Raw genomic sequence first — 26,060 nt, forward strand, 5'->3', positions numbered from 1 at the left:
AGATGGGTAAACAAGGACATGAAGACATGAGTGGCTAAAGGAGAGGCACTAGGGTCGATGGATTATACATTCTGATGAAGTCAAGGAACTGTTGGATTCCTGAGAAGAGGAGAAGGTGCAGTTTCTGACAATGACAAGGTCTGAGGGTATGACTACAGGAGTGAGTGACAGAGTAAGGCTGGAATACAAGAGAGAAGAGGGAAAGGAACTGAGAATCCAAGGAGATGGAAGAGTTTGCTAGGTGACTATAGAAATCACCAAGAACTATAACAGGGACAGTTATCAAATGTTCTTGGAATGAGGGAGTGACGCAGAGGGGAAATGCTGCAGGTGACTGTCACCAGAAGGGTCAATGAGTGGTAGAGTTGACAGCATGAGCTTCAGAACTGTGAGCCTTTAAGGGGATGTGAGGGAGTTTGATCTGGAAACAGCAATGAAGAGTGAGAAGGACCTTCCTCCACCTTCAGGCCTGCCCCCAATTCCAGAATTCTGGAATTTCTAGTATTTCTAGAATATTATCTGGGAAATGTTCCAGAAAATTGGAAAGGTTTTAGGGCAAAGGTGAAGAGAACATAAAGAGAGGAGGTAGAAAATAACAGATTTGCTGATTACTGACTGAGCTTCAGAGGGCATAGAGGAAGGCTTGGGGGATTGGGGAAGAGGAGTGGGAGATGGGGTCAGAGAAAGGGTTCCAAAGAGCCATATAGCCAAAGTTTAGAGACAGGAGATATCCCAGGAGCGCTGGGCTTCTTATGGTGAGTGACATAAACAGAGATAAAAGGTGTGAAACTAATCCTGGTGACCAACAGACAGTTAGAGGCTGCAGGGGAGGAGGGTCAGAATCCCTTTGAGGAATGTGCAGAGCTCTGGGGCCCTCCCTTCCCTCCTGCTGATGGAGACGTGAAGGCCAGGGGAGCAAAGTGTTTATCCAAGGCATGCAGAAAAGTGATTTACACTTTATCCTCTTCATTTTTTACTTGCAGGTCCCATCATTTTGTAGTGATGCAGAGGACATTGACTGCAGACTGGAGGAGAACCTGACCAAAAAATATTGCCTAGAATATAATTATGACTATGAAAATGGCTTTGCAATTGGTAATTAAATTCTGTGGCATCGGTAGTTGGCAAGACTAATCTGCAAAATAAGAATAATTCCAGAAAAGTGAGGCAAACTAGAAACATTAACTTCTATTAATTTATTCATCAAGTATTTTAGGATGGCTAAATAATTTGATAATGTGCTGAAAGATCATTAAGGTTATATCAAATTTTAGTAACAAATTATTTAAAATTATTTGCCAGGATTCTTAAAAATGACAAAAACTGAGAAAACTAAGTCACATATGCTGGTAAAATTCAAATGTTGATGTATCCTAAAAGAGAATAGTAATAAAGTCCTAACAGCAACTTTTATATGGCATTCAGTGTAAGTTACAATGAAGTCATTAACATAAAACAGTTACACATGTAAAATATTCAGATTCCTCACCAAAAATATGTTAAGATTCCATTTATTCAAGTCTAATATATCTTTAAGTGGAATTTTGATGTTTTCTCTATGTATACTCTGAACATTTTTATTAAGATTATTTTTTGCCAGGCATGGTGGCACACACCTGTAGTCCCAGCTACTTAGGGGGATGAGGTGGGAGGATCCCTTGAGCCCAGGAGTTCGAGGCTGCAGTGAGCCATGATTATGCCACTGCACTCCAGCCTGGGCAACAAAGTGAGACTTTGTATCAAAAAAAAAAAAGATAATAATAATAATGATATTGTTATCAAAGTAGTGTAGTGGTTAAACACGTGGACTCTACAACCAACTACTTAAGTCTAAATCCTAGCCTCACTACCTACTAGCTGTGTGATCTTGAGCAAGCTATCAACACACTCTGTGCCTCAGTTTCCTCACCTATAAAATGGGTATATAAGAGTATTCACCTCATGTGACCATTTTAAGCATCAAATGAATAAGTACAAGTCATGTGTTTAGAAGGTTATGAGATGGTAAGTATTAATTCGCATTACGGCAGACATCTTTTCCATTTCGAATACTAGTCATGTCTGTAATATTTTTGGTGATTTGGCATTAAGAGTGATGTTGACTGTTGCTTTTGATTTTTAAATTTTTTTAAATATCATTTGTGCATATGTTTATTACACAATTTTTAAAATGCTTAAAAACAAAAAATGAAATCAAGATAATCCACAACCCCAGAAATAAGACTGTTAATACATGTATATATTTATAAGTATATATGTATGTAGATACACATATATATACCATACTATATATACTGTATATATACCATACTATGATATATACATATTATATATATAAAACTGCTTATTGTGTATATACTGATGCTATTTTGAACACAAATTCTTAGTTAACATTGTATTGAGGACATTTTTATTCACTAAATATCCTACTTCAGTACAGTTTGAATAGCCACATATTATCCCATCGATCAGTTTACCATAATTTATAGAAATAGTTTCCTATTGGTAGATTTTGGGTTATTTTCGGTTGTTTACTATTATGTACAGCACTTTAGTGAACATTTTGGAAATTAAGGTTTTAGATAGGAAAAAGTAAGGTGGCATTGTCAGTAACATATCTAGAATAATCAACCCTCTTCTGTTAAACACGATCCAGGTTTCCCCTCCCAGATTGTTGCGGTAGGTTTTAGGGGCACAAGGTTACACCTAGAGAGAGTCAGTTGTCATCACAAGTCTATGAGATGAGCGATATTTGTCACCTAATAAGGGTCCAAATGGCAGTTCTTGAGAAAAAAGCATGGGCAGGTGGCACATGTGATCCTGTGATCCTAAAAACAAGCATTGCTCCCCAAATGTATTCCCAGTAGAAAGTCACAAGATCAGTGTAACATTTATAACCATGCCTTGGAAGGTCATAATGTATGAAAAATAAGCAACCAGTAAATATAACAAAATCAAGTTGACTTCATAATAATCATGTAATATAAAATTAAAACTAGGCCAGGCAAGGTGGCTCACACCTGTAATCCCAGCACGTTGGGAGGCTGAGGTGGGCAGATCACTTGAGGTCAGGAGTTAGAGACCAACTTGGCCAACATGGTAAAACCCCATCTCTACTAAAAATACAAAATTAGCAGAGCATGGTGGCACGTGCTTGTAATCCCAGCTACTCGGGAAGCTGAGGCAGGAGAATCACTTGAACCCGGGAGGTGGAAGTTGCAGTGGGCTGAGATCATGCCATTGTACTCTAGCCTGGGCAAAAAGAGCAAAACTCCATCTCAAAAAATAAAATAACTAAAGTGAAATGCAATTTTTGACCTGTCAGATTAACAAACAAGAATTATAATACCCACAGTTGGCAAGAATGTAGGGGAAAAAATCATATTCATACATTGTATAGAAAGGAGAAATTAAGAGGGCATTTGACAATATGTATCTAAAGGATTTTAAATGCCCATGCACTTAGACCCAGAAATTTCATTTCTAAGAATATTTCTCAAGGTAAAAATCATGCCATTGTGCAAATATGTACTATATTTCATAAATTTTGAGATGCATATTTTTCCTTTAGACCTGAAATTGGGATGTATCTTCTAACCGATGGTATCTTAGATTTGATTAAATACCGTTATGTGCAAGGATATTCTAAACATTTGAAATAACCTAAAAGTCTAAAAATAGAAACTGTAGGTTGTTTGTGTTGTACCATACAAGAGAGTATTATGTGGCCATTTCACATAGAAATGCCATAAAATTTGAAAAAGATTACTAAACAATACATACATAGCATAATCTTGTTTTGTTAAAAGTGTGTTGTTTGTTTTTATTCCAGGTTTGTGTGTGTGTATATGTATGTATGCACATATGCATAAATGTATATCTGTGTGTATATTTATACATTCATAGTGGGAAAAAAGCTTGCCTAAAATGTTCATGGTGATTATTTCTATGTGGTAGCATTGTAGTAATTTTTAATACTTTTCTCTTTGCTCATTTTTTTTTATAACAGCTACTTAATGCTTGTGGAGAAAATGTTTAAGTAAAAAGATGATATTAATCCCAGTTAATTTTAATAGCCAAAGCATAAATAAAGCCAAAAAGTTCACAAAACAATTTACTTGAGAGGCCTATATAAATATAAATTATTGTCTAAAGTACATAACAAAACAATAGAATGGCCAGAATAATATTCATATAGTTTTATAATAAGTCAAATACTGAGTTTGACAGCTTATATATTTTGTCTCATTTAATCCACAGACAAATCTATCAGGTAAGAATCATCTCAATTTATAAATCAAGAAACTGAGGCTCAGAAAGATGAAGGTAACTTGACTAAGATTATACAGCAGCCTACATCAAGAAGCCACAATCTGAACCCATGCAGTTAATCACAGTGATATCAAGGGCATCTAGAGAATTCCATGTACCCTTGTTGCCTCCAGTGTGGTTGTATGATAGAATCATTTAACTTATGTGCTGCCTTTGAAAACTACCCTTACCTTTAAAATACGATGAAAGCATCTTGAGTAATCTTCATGAGAGGAGATCTATTTATGTATATTAATAGTTTATAAGGCCAATTTTAAAAAAAGAAAAAAGGATTGGAGAAAGCCTTGCAAAGAAATAGAAATTGACTAGAATTTTGCACCCAGCTCTTATTTACCTCTAAAATTTACCTCTAAAGCTAAAATAATTAACTATTAACTCAAAGATAGAGTGGTATAAATGCCCTAGTAGTTCCATAGAGACTTTTCTTTCTTCTTTTAGTATTATTCATTGGTAATCTGTATTAAATATGAAGTGATCAAAAATTACAATATATATAACATTGTAGACCAAACCCTGTATGCAGTATGTTATGGGCATTTGAGGAAATGGTCAAGTGTAATTTCACTTGTGGCTTAACATTAGAACCTAAACGCTGACGAAAAAGCAACTGTGTGATCATTTGTGTCTCTGCCCTGACTATCCAGGACCAGGTGGCTGGGGTGCAGCTAATAGGCTGGATTACTCTTACGATGACTTCCTGGACACTGTGCAAGAAACAGCCACAAGCATCGGCAATGCCAGGTCATCACGGATTAAAAGAAGTGCCCCATTATCTGACTATAAAATTAAGTTAATTTTTAACATCACAGGTAAGGATAAACTGTCTATTTGAAAAAGCAATATAATGGAAAATTCTTGGTTGGAAACCTGCTTCTCAAATCTTCCATTTGTTATCATTATTAGGAAATGACTCTGGAATTGAGAATTAGGGAAAGCACAGTTAACTAAGCCTTGTCATCTTTTGCTGTCAGTATCATAGATGTCTTTTGTAGGTCTCACGGCGAAAAGCACCCTACTTCGTTCTCATCTTGGCATGATTAAGGTGCGCTTTTAAAATGCAAGAATTTACAGGAATTTATTATGTTATAATAAAGAACTCCCAAAAAAGGTGATATAGATTTAGCATCTGAGAGGACTGAAACAAATTGTATAGTTCTTAGTCTTATCCGTGTACTTAACTTAATTGTTCACTAAATAGTGGTTAAATTTATTTTGAATTAATTTTTCCTGAAAGATTTTTATTTTTTTTCTATAGACCACTTATTAGTACTAAAAGATTTTAAGTATTTCTATTTGGTAAAAAATTAACTACAAATGACTTTCTGAAACACCATGTGTTTGTGTTGTGTTTTATTTTGTTTTTATCTCAGCTAGTGTGCCATTACCCGATGAAAGAAATGATACCCTTGAATGGGAAAATCAGCAACGACTCCTTCAGACATTGGAAACTATCACAAATAAACTGAAAAGGACTCTCAACAAAGACCCCATGTATTCCTTTCAGCTTGCATCAGAAATACTTATAGCCGACAGCAATTCATTAGAAACAAAAAAGGCTTCCCCCTTCTGCAGACCAGGCTCAGTGCTGAGAGGGCGTATGTGTGGTAAGACTGTTCCCTGTGATCAAAAATATTTGGTGCATACTGGGTCAAATGAGATGGGTGTAGCCATTTTACAACTATAAAGGTATATTGAAATGAAACATATTTTGCTCTTGTTGTGTGGTTGTTATTATTACTATTTTGTCTCAAGAGTCTAAGGAACTACTGTTGGTAGGGACAGGAAATCTAGTTCAGGGAGGGACTCAAATCTGATTTTTATTTAAAGATCTTTAGACCTCACAGCTTTCAGTAACAGCTCCAATAATAATAATGAATACTTTTTGACCACTTCTGTATTCCAGCTGAGCACCAGTCATGTTTAATCCTGTTTAGCACCTCTGTGAGGTACCATTATTATTAAACACATTTTACGGATGAGAAAACTGAAGCCAGAGAGGCTAAGAATTTGCCCGTAAGACTTACCCATTAAGACAGTAAGTGGGGAGGAATAGCATTAGGAGATATACCTAATGTAAATGACAAGTTAATGGGTGCAGCACACCAACATGGCACATGTATACATACGTAAGAAACCTGCACGTTGTGCACAGGTACCCTAGAACTTAAAGTATAATAAATATATATATATATTTATTTTTCTATATATATATATGAAGACAGTAAGTGGAGGCCAGGCTCGGTAGCTCATGCCTGTAATCCCAGCACTTTGGGAGGCCAAGGCGGGAGGATCACTTGAGCCCAGGAGTTCGAGACCAGCCTGGGCAACATGGCAAAACCCTTTGTCTACAAAAAATACCCCAAAAATTAGCCAAGCATGATGGCACATGCCTGTAGTCCCAGCAACTCGGGAGGCTGAGGTGGGAGGATTACTTGAGCCCCAGAAGTCAAGGCTGCAGTGAGCTATGATTGCGCCACTGCACTCCAGCCTGGGCAACAGAGTGAGATACTCTCTCAAAAATAAAAATAAAATAAGACAGTAAGTAGTGTGGCAAAAATTCCCATCCAGGCAGCCAACACGAGTCTTAGCTTTTTTTTTAATTGAGGTGAAGTTCACATAACATAAAATTAACCATTTTAAAGTGTATAATTCAATGGCATGAAGTACATTCACAATGGTGTGCAACCATCACCTCTCTTCCCAAAACATTTTCATCACCCTCAAAGGAGACTCTATGCCCATTAAAGTCACTCCCTATTCTCCCTCCCCACTCCAAACCCCTTAACTTTTAAGCCCGATTCTAGACTGCCATGATCTGGGTCAATTCCAGCCTGTTCCCCAAAGAAATCATCATTTATAGATAAGGAAATCTCCTGTAATGGAGCTGTGTACACTCAGCTGAACCGAATGGCATGAATCTTACGTTCATCTCTCCATAAACGTGGGTTCTTGTGCCCTTCTTCCACAGTTCTTATTGCTAGTCCAAGAGCTCCGTTGGGTTTTTTGTAGTGTGACAAATTCAGCCCATCAAAAGCACATTAAAATTGTTGTTCTAAGCCTGCATTTGTTTCCTCCCCACCTTGTGAGTAAAAATTAGGAATCACGTTGAGCGGTGTTTCTCATTTCTCAGTGTGATCTTGCATCACATAAAATGCTTGTAAAGTGCATCTTGACTCAGGCCCCATCCTAGGACTAATGCATTTGGAGTTGGGGTCTTGAAATCTGCGTGTTTAACAAGTACATGGGTAATTATTACACACTTTTTAACATCTCAGAATCACCTAGGTACTAATCTCAAGTGTCTTCCCCATTAAGGATATTAACTTTGGTAGCAGGCTTTTCAGTTTAATGTTGTATTTTGGTCTCAGAATTTCTGAGCCACCCCAAACCTACCAAATCTCAAGAAAAGGAGGGTGCTAACTGACAAGCAGTCAGTTTCAATGGGGAAGCATTCAGAGAAACAACTAAGAAAATGTTTGTTGTATCTGAAATCCTCAAAGGAACCTAACTAACTGTTTTTTCCTTTTTTCTCCATCAGCTTTTTCTTTGTTAACTGTCTTTCCCGTGATGATCTGGCTTATCACAGCTTTAACCCACACTTTTAAACCCCCATTATATAAGCCTTAAGCTTGGTCAATAAGAATTTGCTTTATCTTTAAAAAATAAATGAATGTCTTACTGTTGGTTCCTGGGAATATATTTCTGAAAGGTTTACCTTGTGAATAAGCCTCTGGCCGTAAAATTTAACCCATAAACAATAGCACCTTCAAGCATGCTTTATTACTTTCATGTCTTAGGAAAAAAAAGCCCAGTGTGTTCCACCATTGTAGTTTATTCAGTGTTTCCTGTTTGCTTTTTCTGTAGTCAATTGCCCTTTGGGAACCTATTATAATCTGGAACATTTCACCTGTGAAAGCTGCCGGATCGGATCCTATCAAGATGAAGAAGGGCAACTTGAGTGCAAGCTTTGCCCCTCTGGGATGTACACGGAATATATCCATTCAAGAAACATCTCTGATTGTAAAGGTAGAGGCTTACTGGACATTTCAACTAGAAGCAGCCCAATTTTTGTTTCCCTTTTTGGGGGAAAGAAAGATTTATTTTCTTCACCCAACACTCGGCTCTTGTCTGAGGCCCCTGTGGCAAAAGATAGATTTGCAAGAGAAAAGCATACACATTTATTCAATATAAGTTTTAGGTGACATAGGAGCCTCCAGAAATGAATCAGGGAAACCTGTATATTTTTATGCTAAATTGGATAAAGAAGAGGATAGTTGTGGAGAAGAATGATCTATTGGGAATAAGCTAGGTGGAGCTTAGCAAGTCTTGTTTGTTCAGATTCTTCAATGTGTCCCTGTGTCTTCAGGGCTAAGAATATTCTTTTCCTCTGAGTATAGGGTGGGCATTTCTCACATGAGGGTTTTACAGTCTGCTTCAAAGGGGAAGGTCCAAGAATTATTTCTAGGTTTTATGATCTCCTAAAGGAAAGAAAGGCAGAAGTTCAGAGACACTTTCCTGCTTCTATGGTTTTCTCAAATTTCCTTCGGCTTGAAATATTCAGTATGCCAAGGCAAGGTATGATATTTAGGGGTAGGGTGTTCTAAGCCCCATCACAGTCCTGAAATCTAAGTGGCAAATAAAATGAAATAATAGTATACAGAAAGCAATTTTATTTATTTATTTTTTCTTTCTTTTAAACATAAAATATTACCTGAGTGTTTCCCCCACTTTAAAGAAGTCCATTTAGCTTTCCTTTTGGAAATATTCCATTGCTGTCTCTAAGTCAAACTCCAATCCACATTCATCAGTTAGCCTGGTGTGTTAGGCCATTCTGGCATTGCTATAAAGGATTACTTGAGACTGAGTAATTTATAAAGAAAAGAGTTTTAATTGGCTCATGGTTTTGCAGGCTATGCAGGAAGCATAGCAGCATCTGCTTCTGGGGTGGCCTTTAGGAAGCTTCCAATCATGGCAGAAGGCAAATAAGGAGCAGGCATGTCACGTGGAGAAAGTAGGAGCAAGGGAGGGGGTTGGGGTGGGAGGGGGGAATATATGGTGGCTCACACCTGTAATCCCAGCACTTTGGGAGGCTGAGGCAGGCAGTTTGTTTGAGCCAAGGAGTTCAAGGCCAGCCTGGGCAACATGGCAAAATCCTGTCTCTACAAAAAATACAAAAATTAGCCAGGCATGGTGGTGCACACCTGTAGTTCCAGTTACTCAGGAGAATGAGGTGGGAGGATTGCTTGAGCCCGGGAGGTGGAGGCTGCAGTGAGCTATGACCGCACCACTGCACTCCAGCCTGAGGGACAGAGCAAGACCCTATCTCAAAAAAAAAAAAAAGTAAAAAAGACAGGGGAGATGCCACATACTTTTATACAACGAGGTATCACGAGAACTCTATCACTAGAACAGCCCCAGGGGTATGATGCTAAACCATCCATGAGAAATCCACCCCCATGATCCAATCACCTCCCACCAGGCCCCACTTCCAACACTGGGGATTATATTTCAACATGAGATTTGGGCAGAGACACACATCCAAACTATATCTATCAGCTGGATTCTTTTCTTGAATCTCACATTAATTAATGGAAAGAAGTCTCATGACACTTTGCAATTATTGGATTGCTTTTTGTTAGAATAGTGTCTGATGTGATGAGATCAGTTCTCAGTTTACTTGGAAATGAATAACTACAGGCACATGTGCACATATTCTTGCTACTAAAATATTCAATATTTTCAAAATATTTTCACTATTATTCTCAGTAAGAGTTCCTGATGGAAACGTTTTCTCTCATAATTAAGGCTACAGCAAGACATGCCTAAAAGAAGGAATTTCAAAAGTGTGCTTCTTTGCCATAGTTCTGAATGCAGGTGTGGGTGTTTAATGACTGATGTAAACTCTAGAGCAGTGCTACGTAATTGGAAATGCGCTAAACATGTTAGCAATGGTGAAAAGGAGAGTTGTTTGGAGGTCAAAAGCAGAAAGAAAGGCCAGTACTCTGGGAGTCAGGGCATCTGGCCAAAGTCCTGTTCTTCTACAAATCATCCTTATGAATTTTAGCAAGCTGCTTCACCTCTCTGGGCATGAAGGTATGTCTGCTTTTATGTTCTACTCCCCACTGGCCCTTGGATGAAATGGCGTGTCTAGGTAGGAGGAGGTAGCAGAGCCGGTTCTTATTTAGAGCAGCCAGTTCTTTTTTAAAGCAGAGATTTCAGAGTAGTTTATAAGGCTCTAGCTAGGTTTGGGGTTTTGTTTCTGCCACTCAGGATAACAGTGTACATATTGAGAACTTCTACATGAACAAATTCCCAGTGTACAACTTGTTCCTATCATAGTGTCCTTCTGTGCTATGTATTTCTAACTTCATTCGACAACTATTTATTAAACGTGTTCTATGCGTCAAACACTGTAAAAGGTCATAATGGAAGTAAATGGAAACAGTCTAAAACTTAGTATAGAGAAGCATGGTGGTGCCACAATATGTGTATGCTTAGCTAACAGGAGAAAGAGCTCTCTGGGTCCCTCATTCTGTCCTTCTGTCCTAAACTAAAGTGCAGAAAACCCTATCCCGCACAGTGCTAATTTTATGCAGCTTAATATCATTATTGATAGTAATATTACCTTTTTCTTTTCAGCTCAGTGTAAACAAGGCACCTACTCATACAGTGGACTTGAGACTTGTGAATCGTGTCCACTGGGCACTTATCAGCCAAAATTTGGTTCCCGGAGCTGCCTCTCGTGTCCAGAAAACACCTCAACTGTGAAAAGAGGAGCCGTGAACATTTCTGCATGTGGAGGTTATCAAAGCCTTAGACATTGATATTTCTTTAAACCTACTAGGTTCTATGCATGAAGGAGTGGCATATTTTCCGCAAAAACTTACATCTACTCTATGCACAGAATGGAAATAACTGTCTCTTCATAAAAAGGTTTTTTTGTTTGTTTAGTTTCTTTTCTCAGCCAGTTAACACTTAGGTATAAATACCTGCCGTGTAAACACCGGGCTGGGTTAGGAACACAAAAGAAGTACGAGACTTGGTCCCAGGCCTCATACAGTAATAAACATGTGGCTTCATGATATGGTAGAAATATATCTAAACTAGGAACTTCATTCCCTCCTTTATAAAGTGAAGTTCTGTCTAGTGTTTCTTGAAACTCTAAAAATATTTTATTCTGTGGATTATGAATTTCATTCCTTACGAGTTGAAGGTTTTCGTGAGTAGTTATTCAGTAAGGCAGCACATTAGAATCATCTTCACATTTACATGGGTATTTTTAAAATACTGAAACCTGATCTTCTCTCCCAGAGATTCTGATTTAACTTGTCTGAGTAGAGGCTGGGAATTGGTTTTCTTTTTTTTTTTTTTAAGTTTCTCCAGGTGATTATTTGAAGTGATTAGGAAAATATGAGAGCCACTAATTTTGGTTCTCAAATGTCAGCATGGAGAGCTTTTTAAGACAGATTGTGAGGCCCTACCTCCAGGGTCTTTGATTTGGTAGGTCTGGGGAGGGGTCTGAGAATTCATATTTCTGTTAGCAAATGGTTTCAAGTAATGCTGATTCTACTGGTCCAGGGACCACACATTGAGAACCACTGGTTTAAATAGAAAAAAAAAAAGATTAGAGTTCCAATTTTTCAGTATTTCTGACTAACATCCCTACTGAGGGATGTTTTCCAGCAAAATACTCATGAACATGTAAACAGAAACAAAAGATGAAAACTTAGAATGACAATGAAATTAGGACTGACAGTCAAGGTCAGCCTACTTCCAGAAATTCCAAAAAATTGCAACTACTGTAATTTGCAAAGTCAATAGAACTGGACTAAAAATGTTGTTGGCCTACCTCTGCTACTCACTGGGAACCTAACAAACATTCCTTGATGAAAGATTTTTTTTTTTAATTGTGTATCCTACCTCTATAGTTTTATTTAAAAACCTAAGGTCTATGGCAACTGAGAAATGAAGAAGCTGTTCCCACATTGAATGATGTTTTTAAGAAGCCAACCTACCGGTTCCCTACTTCTCTCAGGCTACACAGAGACACATAGGCACACTTCCTACTCTCACTGCACCCAGCCATGCTTAACTTCATCCAGTTAGAGAGAGATCACCAGTAAACAAGAGGTAGGAAAAGTTAATGTGCAAGGGCAGGAAGGGGCGTTTCCAGCATTGCATCTTGGAAGTTGTAGTCCTCATAAGTGCATTGGGAGAAAAGGAAACAGGCAAAACACACTCTGAATTATAGGTTTATATATACTCCATCTGTTTAAATTATCTCAGTCTAGTAGGATCAAGGTAGATATAAGTCTGAGACCTGAGGCATTGGGCAAGTAATATTCATCAACCTAATAGTTTCACTGAAGAGTTGAGAAGAAAATTTAGGGCCTAACTGAAACTCATCAACCATGTCTGTTGGATAATACCAGCTTTGGATCTTTTAATTAAAAGTCTCACAAGCCTTCACATTCTGATTGAAATAGATCTGCTAGAGACTCTTTTGTCAATATAAGAAATAATTTTGGCAGAAAGTCCACAGTAAAAAATTCTCTCTTCCTGCCCACTTCCTCCAACCACAAAAGCAACTAGGATTTTTATAGTGAAACAAGTTCACATTTGACAATTTTTTTTTTAGCTTTCTAAATAAACCTTGAGGTTTGTCTAATACTAAATTATTATAATTAAGGAGTTATAATTCCCAAAAAGTCTCTAAATTTTTGGCCCTACTCTCCTAATATTCCTAGCATAAGTTTAACCACATTCTGCTTGTCATGAGTGGGAATTAGGAATGACAAAAGTTAACATTCTTCTGCGGTGCTGGATAAACATTTTATTTTAAACTTAAATGTGTGCAAGTTCTAAAACGGTCCCTTATATATATTTTTTGTTAGTTTTTAACTCCTTTCTCACTTTCTCTCGCTTGCTTGCTTTTGTCTTTCTTTCTCTTTCTCTCTTTTGCCTTTCTGTCTTTTTTTTCACCTGCCTTTCTTTCGCCTGCCTTTCTTTCATTGGCCTTTCTTTCTTTTTCTTCCTTTCTTTCTTTCCTTCCTTTTTCTTTATTTTCTCTTTTGGTATTGATTTATTATTTTTATTACTGATTTATTTTCTAGCAGTATTGATTTATTTTTATAGTGTACTGTTTATCTTATTTTGTGCTAAGACATTGCTTATGCATTTCTCTATCACGTGGCACTTAAAATATTATTATTCAAGATAGCAATCATATTTAAGTATCACAAAGTATATTAGTTAAAGTAATATATTCTTTGTACATTTTACTTTTTATAACTTCTTAGGTTATTACATATTGGGTTTGTAGGTACACACTCAAGAGTCTGAAATTTTTCATTCATTAAAAATGATTTTCATCAGAAGAATAAGTTCAATAGGTACTTGTTGTTGTTGTTGTTAATATATGATCTATAGGAGAAGAAAAGATGATGTTTAGACTAGGATGACACCACCTTTCACCCTGACTCTCCAGGATGAAGTTAAAAGGAGGCTCGGGAAGTCATTGACCTCTGACCTCATCTTAGGAAACTGATTTATTTATTTAAAATGATCTATAATTAAGGTGTACAAAATGACGTTATGATATTCTTATGCACATATACATCATCTCACATAGTTGCCGTTCTTTGGGTGTGTGTGGTAAGAGAACCTGAAATTCTCTTAGCAAATTTCTAGTATACAATATAGTATTATTAATCATAGTCAGAAAACCCATTGAAAAGGCAAAATCCACTTGGCTCCAGGTCTATATGTGTTGCCCTTAACACTGTCAGAGAACAGCACAAGTGATATGACATTTTTTTCCTGGTCATTTCCATGCACTGTTTGTCATTTGATTTTAATATCATTTTGGCATACTTAGATTATTTCTCTCTCTCTCTCTCTCTCTCTCTCTCTCTCTCTCTCTCTCTCTCTGTCTGTCTGTCTCCAATAGAGGAGGTGAAAAGAGGGTTTTGTTGCATTTTTCTTGACTGGGAGACTAGTTTCTTTGGCCAAGAATCAAAATGAAACATTCACCCCTCTTTTCTCATGACACTAGTTCATTAGGAATTGCGTATTTATGTGTGTGTGTACATGTACATGTTTAGTATTACATACTAGATAGTGCCACTATTATGTATATATGTATGTTTATATATACATATACATATATATGTGTGTGTGTGTGTGTATATATGTTTACTACATATATAAATACTCTATTAAATGCTAATTGACCACTGCAGGAAAATATATTTCTGAACACAACTGTCTGCCCTTGGACAATAACTTAAACTAATAAAATTGCACATGCAAATTTATTTTATATTTTCTATGCTAAAAAGTATAGACATTACAATGATGAGTTGGGTATTTTTAGAAGCTAATAGATTTATTTTTAATGTTAGTATTTTATTACTATTACATCTTAGTACAATTTTTTACCTTCTGTTAGTTTCTAGGGGCATAAACTTCTTTTCTTTTTGAGCATCTTTGTGCTGAAAATTATATGTAAAAAAAGTTTAATTCATTATAGCATCTTGAGTTTTACTGATGGAATTTATCTTTTCAGCATTTCATACATACTCAGAGATATTCTCTCAAACAAAAGTTTTATACTTTTACCAGCAGAAGATTGATGCTTTCAGTTAACTAATTAGCTGTGTGTAAGTTACCTTTTCCAAATAGGCAATCACTTTTGGAAACTTGAGATTGAGGAAACCCATTTTAAACTAAGCAAGTTTACAGTTTGTGCGAATAACAGAGCTCTACCTAGCACTCTGAGATCTATCAATCAAAGAGTAAATTAGCTTGTTCTTAGTGAAATAAAGATACAGTTTAAAAATGTAAATTTTATGCATGTAAAGACCAAACCTGCAAGAAATATTTTTTCTAAATTTGCATAAAAATCTATGATATTTTCTGCCATCTCTTGATTGAATTACCATCTCTTCATTGAGCTCTTTTGTTAATTGGGTAAAAGAGCTCTTTAGCAAAAAATTTGGCTATTTTTGTTTTAAAATTTTGATCTAAATGTCTTGAGATTATCACAAATGCTTTGTTTTTTCTCAAATCAATTAAAAAAAGATGCTATGACATGGCATACCCTGCTCCCTTGAACCTCAGTCCATCTCTAAACTTTTCAGCCATACTACTAATTATCTCTGCTGTACTATTTTTATTATAAGGACACCAAACCCTAAATGATAAGGATGCTGACATCCTGAGTAGCTACTTTTTGTGTTCTGTCTTCCATATTTACATTTATGCAGACAAGTCTTAGCATTTTTAATAGTTTTCTCAGTTTATAATGGCTTTAATATCTATCCAGATGATGCCAGTTCACCCAAAGAAAGGACACACCCAACCTGAATTCATACTTGGGTTGCTGTCTAAAACCCCAACCAAAGAATTAAGTCATGAGTGCTCTGTTCCCCTGCCCTCTGCTAAATGCAACAAAACATCATGGAGGAAAACCCGAGCTTGTTTTATGTTTGAGGCCATTTTTAATTTTGTTAATATTCCACTCGTTAATGGCAAGAGAATTTCAGATTTGGTTAAATGGCAATTCTCAAATGAATGTTATTTACAAAAAGCCTAACACAAATGGCGGTGAAAGGTTAAAAATAATAAGATTTCCAGACCCATGAATACAAAAAACAAGCAGGTAGGGGTGGTAAAGGGTATTTATGAAAAAGTTCAATTCAAAGCCCAATAGCATCACATGAGGAAGAAAAGAGTTATTTTTACGTAATTCACAAGCAGTATAAGTTAGTCATAATAAAGCTTTGTCATCAAATAACAGCAGTAAAATACTTCAAAATCTGTATGTCTCACAATGGTAAATTGTAAAAATAAAATTTTCATGGAAGATTTTAATACCTTCCTTGAATTTTTTTTTTTTTTTTTCGAGACGGAGTCTCACTCCGTGGCTCAGGCTGGAGTGCAGTGGGTGCCATCTCATCTCACTGCAACCTCTGCCTCCCGGGTTCAAGCAATTCTCCTGCCTTAGCCTCTTGAGTAGCTGGGATTACAGGTACCTGACACCACACTGGCTAATTTTTGTACTTTTAGTAGAGACGGTGTTTCGCCATTTTGGCCAGGCTAGTCTGGAACTCCTGACCTCAAGTGATTCGCCCACCTCAGCCTCCCAAAGTGCTGGGGTTACAGGCATGAGCCACCATACCCCACCACTCCTTTGAATTTATAAAGATCATGTAGGCAATCAGTAAGTACACAGAAAACTTACAGTACATGATTGATAAGGCTGAACTAATAATACACGTTATACTTTTTACTCTACTGTGATAACACTTTTAATGAAGTATTTATTATTTTTATCTTTAGATATAATGAACAAAAAAGTCTCAATAAAATTCAAAAGGTAGCAATTAGTTATGCAATATAAATTATCTGACCATAAGATGATTAAAAACAGAAATTAATTAAAAAAGCATATTCCAAATATTTATACATTTTAAACCATCTTTCTGAAAAATAATTGTGTCAAAAAATCAAATTACAATTCATATTACTTAGAAAATAGCCAATAAAAATACTAGCGATAAAACTACTGATTTCGCTAAACCTCTCATAGGTAAATATATTTACCTTATATTATTGTAGTGTTAAATAAGGAGGAGTCATAATTACTTGGTCATGAAAGCAGTTAAAATTAACAGGCAAAGCACAAACTGGCAAAAATAATTAGTCTAAGTGTGTCAAAGGATTCATATTCTTAATATATAAAATAATCATAACCTCCATAAATAATAGACTATTCAGGAGAAATAAAATTTCTAATAAGTAGAAGAAAGCAACTTCATTTATCATCAAGATGCAAATTAAAATAACTAATTCCGTTTTCACCCTCAAATTGGAAAAAAAATTTAATAATACCAATGCTGAAGAGCATGTGAAAAGAGTGATTTCATACACTACTAATGGGAGTATAAATTGGAACGACTTATTTTTTTAATGATTTGGCACTATATATCAATGGCTTTAATCTTTTCAAATCTTTAGACCTAACTATTCAACTACTCAAATCCAATTATTCTAATTCAACTACTCAAAGTCAACTATTATCCCAAGGAAATAATCAGAGCTAAATACAAAGATTTATGCAAAAAATTTACTTCAGCATTATTTATAATAGCAAACAAATGAAAACAATCTAAATATCCAATAGTAGAAAAAAATGTTAGATCAATCATGGTCTGTCAATGAGATGCAACATTTTTATTTTTATTAAAATCTATACTATTCAATAATCTGGGGGAATGATTTGGGAAACACTTATGATATCGTGTTAGGTGGAAAAATCAGAATACAATTATATGGCCAATTCTAAACTTTATTAAATTAACATGTGTTACTAAAGACAGGAAGGAGACCCAACAAAACATTTACCTGGGTGATAAGATGGTATGCGTATTAAATATATGGAAGAGATTATATAGATAATTCAGTAGGTTTCTTATATGCACAGATTAAATCACTTCTTTCAAATGTAGGGTTTGTTACTTTATATGCACATATGATTTGTTTTTACCTCTGCAGTTCCTTGTCCAGAAGGAAAATTCTCACGTTCTGGGTTAATGCCCTGTCACCCATGTCCTCGTGACTATTACCAACCTAATGCAGGGAAGGCCTTCTGCCTGGCCTGTCCCTTTTATGGAACTACCCCATTCGCTGGTTCCAGATCCATCACAGAATGTTCAAGTAAGATGAACTTCATTTCTTATGTAATCCTATGTTGGACATTTACTTTTCCCTGTCTCTGTTGTAGCTTCAGTTCTGAATATTACTATTTTCGGTGGATTTGGGCATCTGGACTTGTTAAATTGTCCTTCTGAGGTATTTTTGATGACCATGACACAGAGTCTTGTTTTGGAAACACTGAACTTGATAACTTCTAAATTTCTTTCTAAGAGTCTAGGATGTAATGATGTATGCCATCCATCTCGATTTTCTTTTTTAAAATATAAGTGAAACAAAATATATGTGGCTTTACCCACTCTGACAACCAGAATCTTGACCATAGTGTTAGATATAGTCCATTTACTGGCATATTTGCCACACTGACATGTTTTTCTATTAATTGATTAGGTTTTAGTTCAACTTTCTCAGCGGCAGAGGAAAGTGTGGTGCCCCCTGCCTCTCTTGGACATATTAAAAAGAGGCATGAAATCAGCAGTCAGGCAAGTTCATTTTGCATAAAATTTTCTCTAGTGGAATGCTTGGAAAGCAATTTGTCATTTTACACATCACACACAGGAAAAGGACCAGGATTGAAACTTTAAGTAATCAAGATGTATGAATTTTATAAATGAATAATTGTATTTACAATGACTCCTGTTTAGAACATTCCCAAAATGCAACATTAGATGTTCTAAGTACCAAAAATGAGAGTTTTTCCCAGAAATGCCTGGCAATAAGAATGAGTAGATCCAGGGAGCCTTTTGATTCACTATAAGCACTTACCACAAGCACAACCCATCATTTGAGTAAGAGAATGTGGTTTAAGGAAAGGCCTTTTCTAATTGGCAGGCAGAGTTACCCAACTTTCATGAAAATTATTTAAATTTCTTTGCCAGAAAAGAAAAGATTTCTTGGGGAAAAGTAGGAGTCCTTAAAAATTAAGAAACATAAATTAAGAATATAGCTAAACCAAATGCTTTATATTTTTTACAAGACTAGTTGTTAAGTCTTGGTTACTTTAATAGATTCAGTCATTACTCTGAACTCACCTTGTCCAATGTCATGAATTCCTTGCCTTTTAGTATTTTCATGGATAATGGGGATATTTTTCTGATTACAACTTCCTACAGCCTAGTCCAAACATAATGACTTGTTAGGACTCTATAAATCATATTTCAAACTGAGCCTAGTGGACATAGGAATTTGTAGGATCCCCTAAAGCAGTGGCTGTCACATGGAGGCGTATTAGAATCCTGGCCAAGTTTTTAAGACACTAATGTACAGACTTCACTCCCAGAGATTCTGATTTAGCTGATCTGGGTTGACGCCCTGACCTTAGTATGCCTTCAAAATATCAATTGTATTCTAGCATGCAGCCAACATTTAGAAACACTCCTTAGGTTTACCAGAACATCACCCAAGAATGATATATATCATTTGCTCCCCTATATGGCAGGCACCAGTGTTATTCAGGCAGCAACCCACCTAGCTTGAGTGAACTTACCTGGAAACAGGAACGAGCTGTCTAATGTTGCAAACCTGACTCTAATCAGGACTGCTTTGAGTGCTTTGTCTCTGACTGATTTTTTTATGCTACTGGCAGGTTTTCCATGAATGCTTCTTTAACCCTTGCCACAATAGTGGAACCTGCCAGCAACTTGGGCGTGGTTATGTTTGTCTCTGTCCACTTGGATATACAGGTAAATAACCAAGAGGAATGTAGATTTTAATATATTTTATATGAAATCATTATGACTTGCAGTATCAAACTTTAGTACATTAACTATATCTGATAAGATACATTAGACCATGTAAATGTGCCAAAATTTGTTGAACAAGATAAACAATAGGTGAAAAAATTATACATACTTCACAAATGACAGTTTTCTTTGCCTATTTTGGATAAAGAATAAAGACTCATCTTCCCTATGAGTCTTTGTCATAACCCACAATTTAAATTGAAATACAGGGGTCATGTTCAAAGTTTCATTCTATCAAAAATTATATGCATGATACTCAACATAGAACAGATTGTCCAGTATAAACATTTTTAAATGAACTGGCAGCTTCTCTGATTTGCTACACACTAATAGAAGTTCTTATGAATAGCTATGCTTTGTTTCTATCTTTCTGGAAGCTGTGCTTAGAAAACAATTTGGCTTTGGGCTTTATTATGTAGGAATTATGTATGAATTATGGGGGTTTTTAACAGTTTGGTTCACATTTGACTTAAGTCCAGAAACATAATTTTTGAGGGGAAATGAACTATACCTTAAAATTGCAATTAATTTAAAATAATCATTTTCTTCTAGACAGTTTTTTTTCAATGTTATACAACCAACTTGAAAGTTTTTCATGAGAAGTGCTTTTAAGTAAAGGAATTCACCACAAAATAAGCAAAAGGAAAGTCAAAAAACAAAGTATAGCCAAGATCTATCTAGAATATTGGCATCATATTTATTATAGCTGGCTCGTGTTGTGTGCATGTGTGTCTCTGTGAATTTTTATAAAAATATTTACCTTGACGTTCCATAAGAAATAAAGGATCTTGTTTGGGAATTCTGTAAATGAGTGGTGGTTGAGAAAGGGTATAATATAGGACAGTGGTTCTCAAACAATCTTGTGCATCAGAATCATCTGGAAGGCTTGTTAAAAACACAGATTGCTGGACTCCAGCCCCAGAATTTCTAATTCAGTAGGTCTGGAGTACAGCCTGAGAATTTGTATTTTTATTACATTCCCAGGTAATGCTGATGCTAGTGAGGAGGACCCTGAGAAAGAATATGGGTTTCCAGCACAGCTAGCCCATAGAAAGCCTGTGTGCACCCTGTGGGAAGATGCAGCCACTCTGGGACACCTGGCATGTGAGCTGTGATCTGGCAGGCTTTAGCCCCACCTCCACCCCTAAGCCAGGTGACCTTGGTAGCAAGTGCAGATGATATTGTAACTTTCACTTTGAAATTAGCATAATTCCTGGCTCCATTTTATGCTTCCAAGTGCTCCTACCCGACTTCTAATTTGGGATCTTTTGCTATCTTCTATGTATCTTTATAAGAATATCTTAAATTTGTTTAGAAAGATGTATTACCCTCATTAAATACTTAATAGATGGTAGCACTTAATGAATATTACCCTTTTCTTTACCACTACCCATTTAAAAATTCTGATTATTGAGATAATTACCTTTAAATGATCATAGTTCTATTTCGGTTAATCCCATCCTTGGATTGTCCCTCAGCATTTGGTTTACATTGTAGGCTTAAAGTGTGAAACAGACATCGATGAGTGCAGCCCACTGCCTTGCCTCAACAATGGAGTTTGTAAAGACCTAGTTGGGGAATTCATTTGTGAGTGCCCATCAGGTTACACAGGTAAGGGGAAGGTCTCCTGTTTTCAACAATATAAATCTTTGAATCATTAACATTTCATCACTGAGATAAATTTGGAATGTGTCAAAGATACATTTATAGAATATTATAAACATATTGAAGAAGCATATTTTCTAATATTACTTATTTGCATTGGGAAAGTGTTCTTGTCCTTTTCCGGTTATGTAAGGAGAACAAGATATCAATATGGCAGTATGTAATTGCTTTATAAAACAAGCAGGCGTGTTCCCATCTTTGCCAGCTAGATGTGTGACCTTGGACAAGACATTTAACTTCACTGAACCTGTTTCTTCATTAGTAAAAATGGAGGTGAGGAAATGACAGAAAATATGTAAAACCTACTACAAATACAAGGTCATCCCCAAGCTTTTTACTAGTATTTTACTGAATTTATGAAGTGTGTATGCCAATTTCTGTGGATGTTCATGTGTGTGTGTGTGAATGTGTGTGTGTATAATTATTACTAACTGTGGACTTCAGGCGCATGTATCCTTGAAATTGTTATGGACCACTATGCCTCTCCTTTTAACTTAAATAAATACATATTTAAGTGTTATCTTATTTTTTAGCATTCAAAATCTTTGTCTTTATTTATAACTTAAATAATTTCAACTTTTATTTTAAATTCAGAGAGTACAAGTGCAGGTTTGTTACATGGATATATTGCATGATGCTGAGGTTTGGAGTACAGATAATTCCATCACCCAGGTAGTGAGAATAGTACCTAATAGGTAGTTTTGCAGCCCACACTGCCTTTCTTCTCCCCTCTAATAGTATCCAGCATCTATTGTTCCTATTTTTATTCCATGTGTACTCAATGTTTAGCTCCCACTTTAAGTGAGAACATGCAGTATTTGGCTTTCTGTTCCTGCTTTAATTCACTTAGAATAATGGCCTGCAGCTGCATCCATGTTGCTGCAAACGACATGATTTTGTGGAGTTTTTATGACTACATAATATTCGATGATGTATAAGTACCACATTTTCTTTATCTAATCCACCATTGATGGGCACCTAGGTGTATTCCGTGTCTTTGCTATTGTAAATAGCACTGGGATGAACTTACAAGTGCATGTGTCTTTTTGGTAGAACAATTTATTTTCCTTTGGATGTATACCCAGTAATGGGATTGCTGGGATTACTGGCCAACCATATGCAGAAGAATGAAACTGAACCCCAGCCTTTCACCATATACAAAAATTAACTTGGATGAAAGATTTAAATGTAAAACTTCAAACTATAAAAATCCTAGAAGAAAACCTAGGGAATACCCTTCTTGACATCGGCCTTGGCAAATGATGTATGGCTGAGTCCCCAAAAGCAATTGCAACAAAAACAAAAATTAACAAGTGGGATCTAATTAAATCGAAGAGCTTCTGCACTGCAAAAGAAAGCATCAATGGAGTAAACAGAAAACCTACAGAATGGGAGAAAATATTTGAAAACTATGCATCTGACAAAGGCCTAGTATTCAGAATCTATAAGGAGCTTAAACAAATCAACAAGCAAAATACAAATAACCTCATTAAATAGTGGGCAAAGGACATGAACAGACACTTCTCTAAGAAGACACACAAGCAACCAACAAACATGAAAAAAAGCTCATCATCGCTAATCATCAGAAAAGGCCAATCAAAACGACAATGAGATACCATCTCACACCAGTCAGAATGGCTTTTTTTTTTTTTTTAATTTTTGTATTTTTTGAGATGGAGTCTCGCTGTGTCGCCCAGGCTGGAGTGCAGTGGCATGATCTCGGCTCACTACAACCTCTGCCTCCCAAGTTCAAACAATTCTCCTGTCTTAGCCTCCCAAGTAGCTGAGACTACAGGCGCATGCCACCATGCCCGGCTAATTTTTTGTATTTTTAGTAGAGATGGGGTTTCACCATATTGGTCAGGCTGGTCTTGAACTCCTGACCTCAAGTGATCCACCCACTCCAGCCTCCCAAAGTGCTGGGATTACAGGCCTGAGCCACCGCCCCTGGCCAGAATGGCTATTATTAAAGAGTCAAAAAATAACACATGCTGGCAAGTTATAGAAAAACATGGATCACTTATATACTTTTTTAGGAATGTAAATTAGTTCAGCCACTCTGGAAAGCAGTTTGGAGATTTCTCTAAGTGTATATCTTAAGAGTCGCAGCTTCCAGCACCTTCTCACAAAAATAGTTCAGAAACAGTGATCTTATTCTCAATTCCCTTGTTAACCCACATTATAATTATTATAATATTGATGATATATTCTAATAAAATAGACTAGGATTTACTACTTTATAAATAGTAATGACCCCATAATATTATTATGGAGAGTACTGAGATCATCTAAATCATCCAGCATTGTACCTAACTCATCATTATTATACTAAAAAGATATCTGAATATATATTTTAATACGTGTGGGTATATAATTTTCTATATTTTAAAAAGTTTAGTAAAATCCTGATAACATTTCAAAGGAACCAGATTCTAATAATTTTATTGTGTATCTAAAAACAACTTCCATAAAGACATAAAAATGTTTAACATAACTTACAGTAGTAATCATTTGGAACAACTCATATATTTTCTCTATTTCACATCCATGCAACACTGGTAGTCCCAGGCTTATGAAAAGATATATTGAGTTTATACAGTAAAATTGCATTTCATCTGGAAGTGTAATTTGAAAGTTTATATATAGGGAGACATTTTAAATAGTCAAAGTTGCCCTTGAAAATCCTTCAAATAAGCCATCAAGTAGAGTGGACTTGATATTGCACTTGATAAAGTGATAGCATACTCTATCAATTATAGTGGACAGGCATGCTGTTTAGAAATATGCCTATTTTACCTCAACAACAGAAGAAATCATTTTTGTCTTATGAACACCAAAGCGTGTGGCTTGCATTTAGGGGCCACATCACACATATCTTGAAACAAATTTCTCTCAGCTTATATTCTAAGAGGCCCACATGCTGTGAGACCAACTGCAGACCAGCAGACTCATCACCCCTAACCAAGGGTGTGTATTCAACAGCTGGAACCACATCCAGATTGCTTGCCTGGTTTCCATTTTCTTTCTCATGCTCTTTCCTCTCCACCGTCTGCCTATGGTTGCATTTCCGTAGACAGTATTAAAATTATGCACCTGTATCCTACAATTCTTTATTTAAAATTCCAAATCTCATATTAGCGACACCTGGTGTTGAATCATAGTAAAAACTTGTGACAAGAATGGCAGACACATACTATGAGAAAAGTAGAACCAAGTTTCTAAATAAAATAAATATACATTTACTAGATGTGAAATGTATTATCTATTTTATTTATTAGACATTAAATTTATTTTGTGGATTTACTGTGAAAAAACAAGTGTTCATAATGGTCTGTATGAAAGTGTAGATTTTATGTTAGATTTACTGTTCTCAAAAAACAACTTTTATTATGAAATTTCCTTTTAGCATATTTTAATGTCAAGGTACATAAATTATTAGATATGTGTTACATAATGTCATGAGTTATAAATTTAAGCATCCTGAACTCTTCAACCCAACGAGTCTTTGTACGTCTTTTCTTGAACATGAAGATTTATGGTTCTAGGCTCATTTCTGTGCCTGTCCTTGGCAATGTCACAGACCTCTTTGGATCTGTTTCTAGATGTGTAAAATAAAGGCTATGAATAACATTAGTTGTTCCCAAATTATGTTCACACAAAACATGGGACAGCTGCACAGAAATTTGGCTGTGTTTCCCTAATTTGCAGAAGAAAGTGAGTTATTTTCTTCATTCAATATATTTCTCCCATAATTTTGCCAACTTTGTAACTGTAATGCTGTAACTGTTACCACTTAACTCTAAAGGGAATAAACTCAAAAAGAGAACAACTAGCAAACAAATAAGGAGAAAAAATTTAAAACAAAATCACACATCTTTTTCACTAAAAAAAATATGGTCAGATATTCGTGGTTATCATTTTCCATTGCATGCTGAATATGTTAGGTTTCTTGCTAGAAAAATTTTGCAGTTCACAGAATAGAAGAAACATTTTATTTCAACATGTTTGTCACAAACATGTTAGCCATGATTTCCAATTTCCCTATTCCAATGCCTGAACAACTTGCTTGGAAACTATTGGTCTTAAAGTCCTGTCAAGTTTTCTCCAGCTCAAAGATGAATGATTCTTTGCAGGTCAGCGGTGTGAAGAAAATATAAATGAGTGTAGCTCCAGTCCTTGTTTAAATAAAGGAATCTGTGTTGATGGTGTGGCTGGCTATCGTTGCACATGTGTGAAAGGATTTGTAGGTAAGATGTTTCCAGTCTTCCTATGTTGTCTTAAAATCTTGTAAACCACCGCAAATTAGTACATTTCTTAACATATATATTAATGTGAATTTTGGGATTTTATTACTGTATGGTGATTATGTAAGAGAAAGTCCTCATTTTTTGAGGACATACACACTGAGGGGTTTGGGGTAAAAGGGCATGCAGGTCTGCAATTTACTCTCAAATGGTTCAGCAAAAAATAATTTGTGTATGTGGTGTGTGTGTGTAAAGGCAAACTTTCAAGAAGGAACTGGAGACAAATCATGTAATATCATATTGCAAACAGATGTAGAATAATATGGTTTAAAAGTGTATGCTTAATTTCTAAAGAGTAAAT

General features: G+C 35.9%; 1 protein-coding gene across 2 annotated transcripts in view; it reads left to right on the plus strand.

Annotated features, from left to right (window-relative positions):
• The window catches only part of SVEP1 (sushi, von Willebrand factor type A, EGF and pentraxin domain containing 1), a 205,056-nt gene that overhangs the window by 102,366 nt on the left and 76,630 nt on the right, over positions 1 to 26,060 (plus strand). For both annotated transcript variants that reach the window (XM_016961409.4, XM_520182.8), the window contains exons 14-23: positions 984 to 1,095; positions 4,977 to 5,141; positions 5,703 to 5,936; positions 8,197 to 8,358; positions 10,972 to 11,133; positions 17,890 to 18,051; positions 18,439 to 18,530; positions 19,634 to 19,730; positions 21,288 to 21,401; positions 25,589 to 25,702. In XM_016961409.4, coding sequence (XP_016816898.1) covers positions 984 to 1,095; positions 4,977 to 5,141; positions 5,703 to 5,936; positions 8,197 to 8,358; positions 10,972 to 11,133; positions 17,890 to 18,051; positions 18,439 to 18,530; positions 19,634 to 19,730; positions 21,288 to 21,401; positions 25,589 to 25,702 — 1,414 coding nt within the window. The remainder of the gene's footprint in view (positions 1 to 983; positions 1,096 to 4,976; positions 5,142 to 5,702; positions 5,937 to 8,196; positions 8,359 to 10,971; positions 11,134 to 17,889; positions 18,052 to 18,438; positions 18,531 to 19,633; positions 19,731 to 21,287; positions 21,402 to 25,588; positions 25,703 to 26,060) is intronic.

The sequence above is a fragment of the Pan troglodytes genome, chromosome 11 (assembly GCF_028858775.2).
Source record: "Pan troglodytes isolate AG18354 chromosome 11, NHGRI_mPanTro3-v2.0_pri, whole genome shotgun sequence".
NCBI classification, from domain to species: domain Eukaryota; kingdom Metazoa; phylum Chordata; class Mammalia; order Primates; family Hominidae; genus Pan; species Pan troglodytes.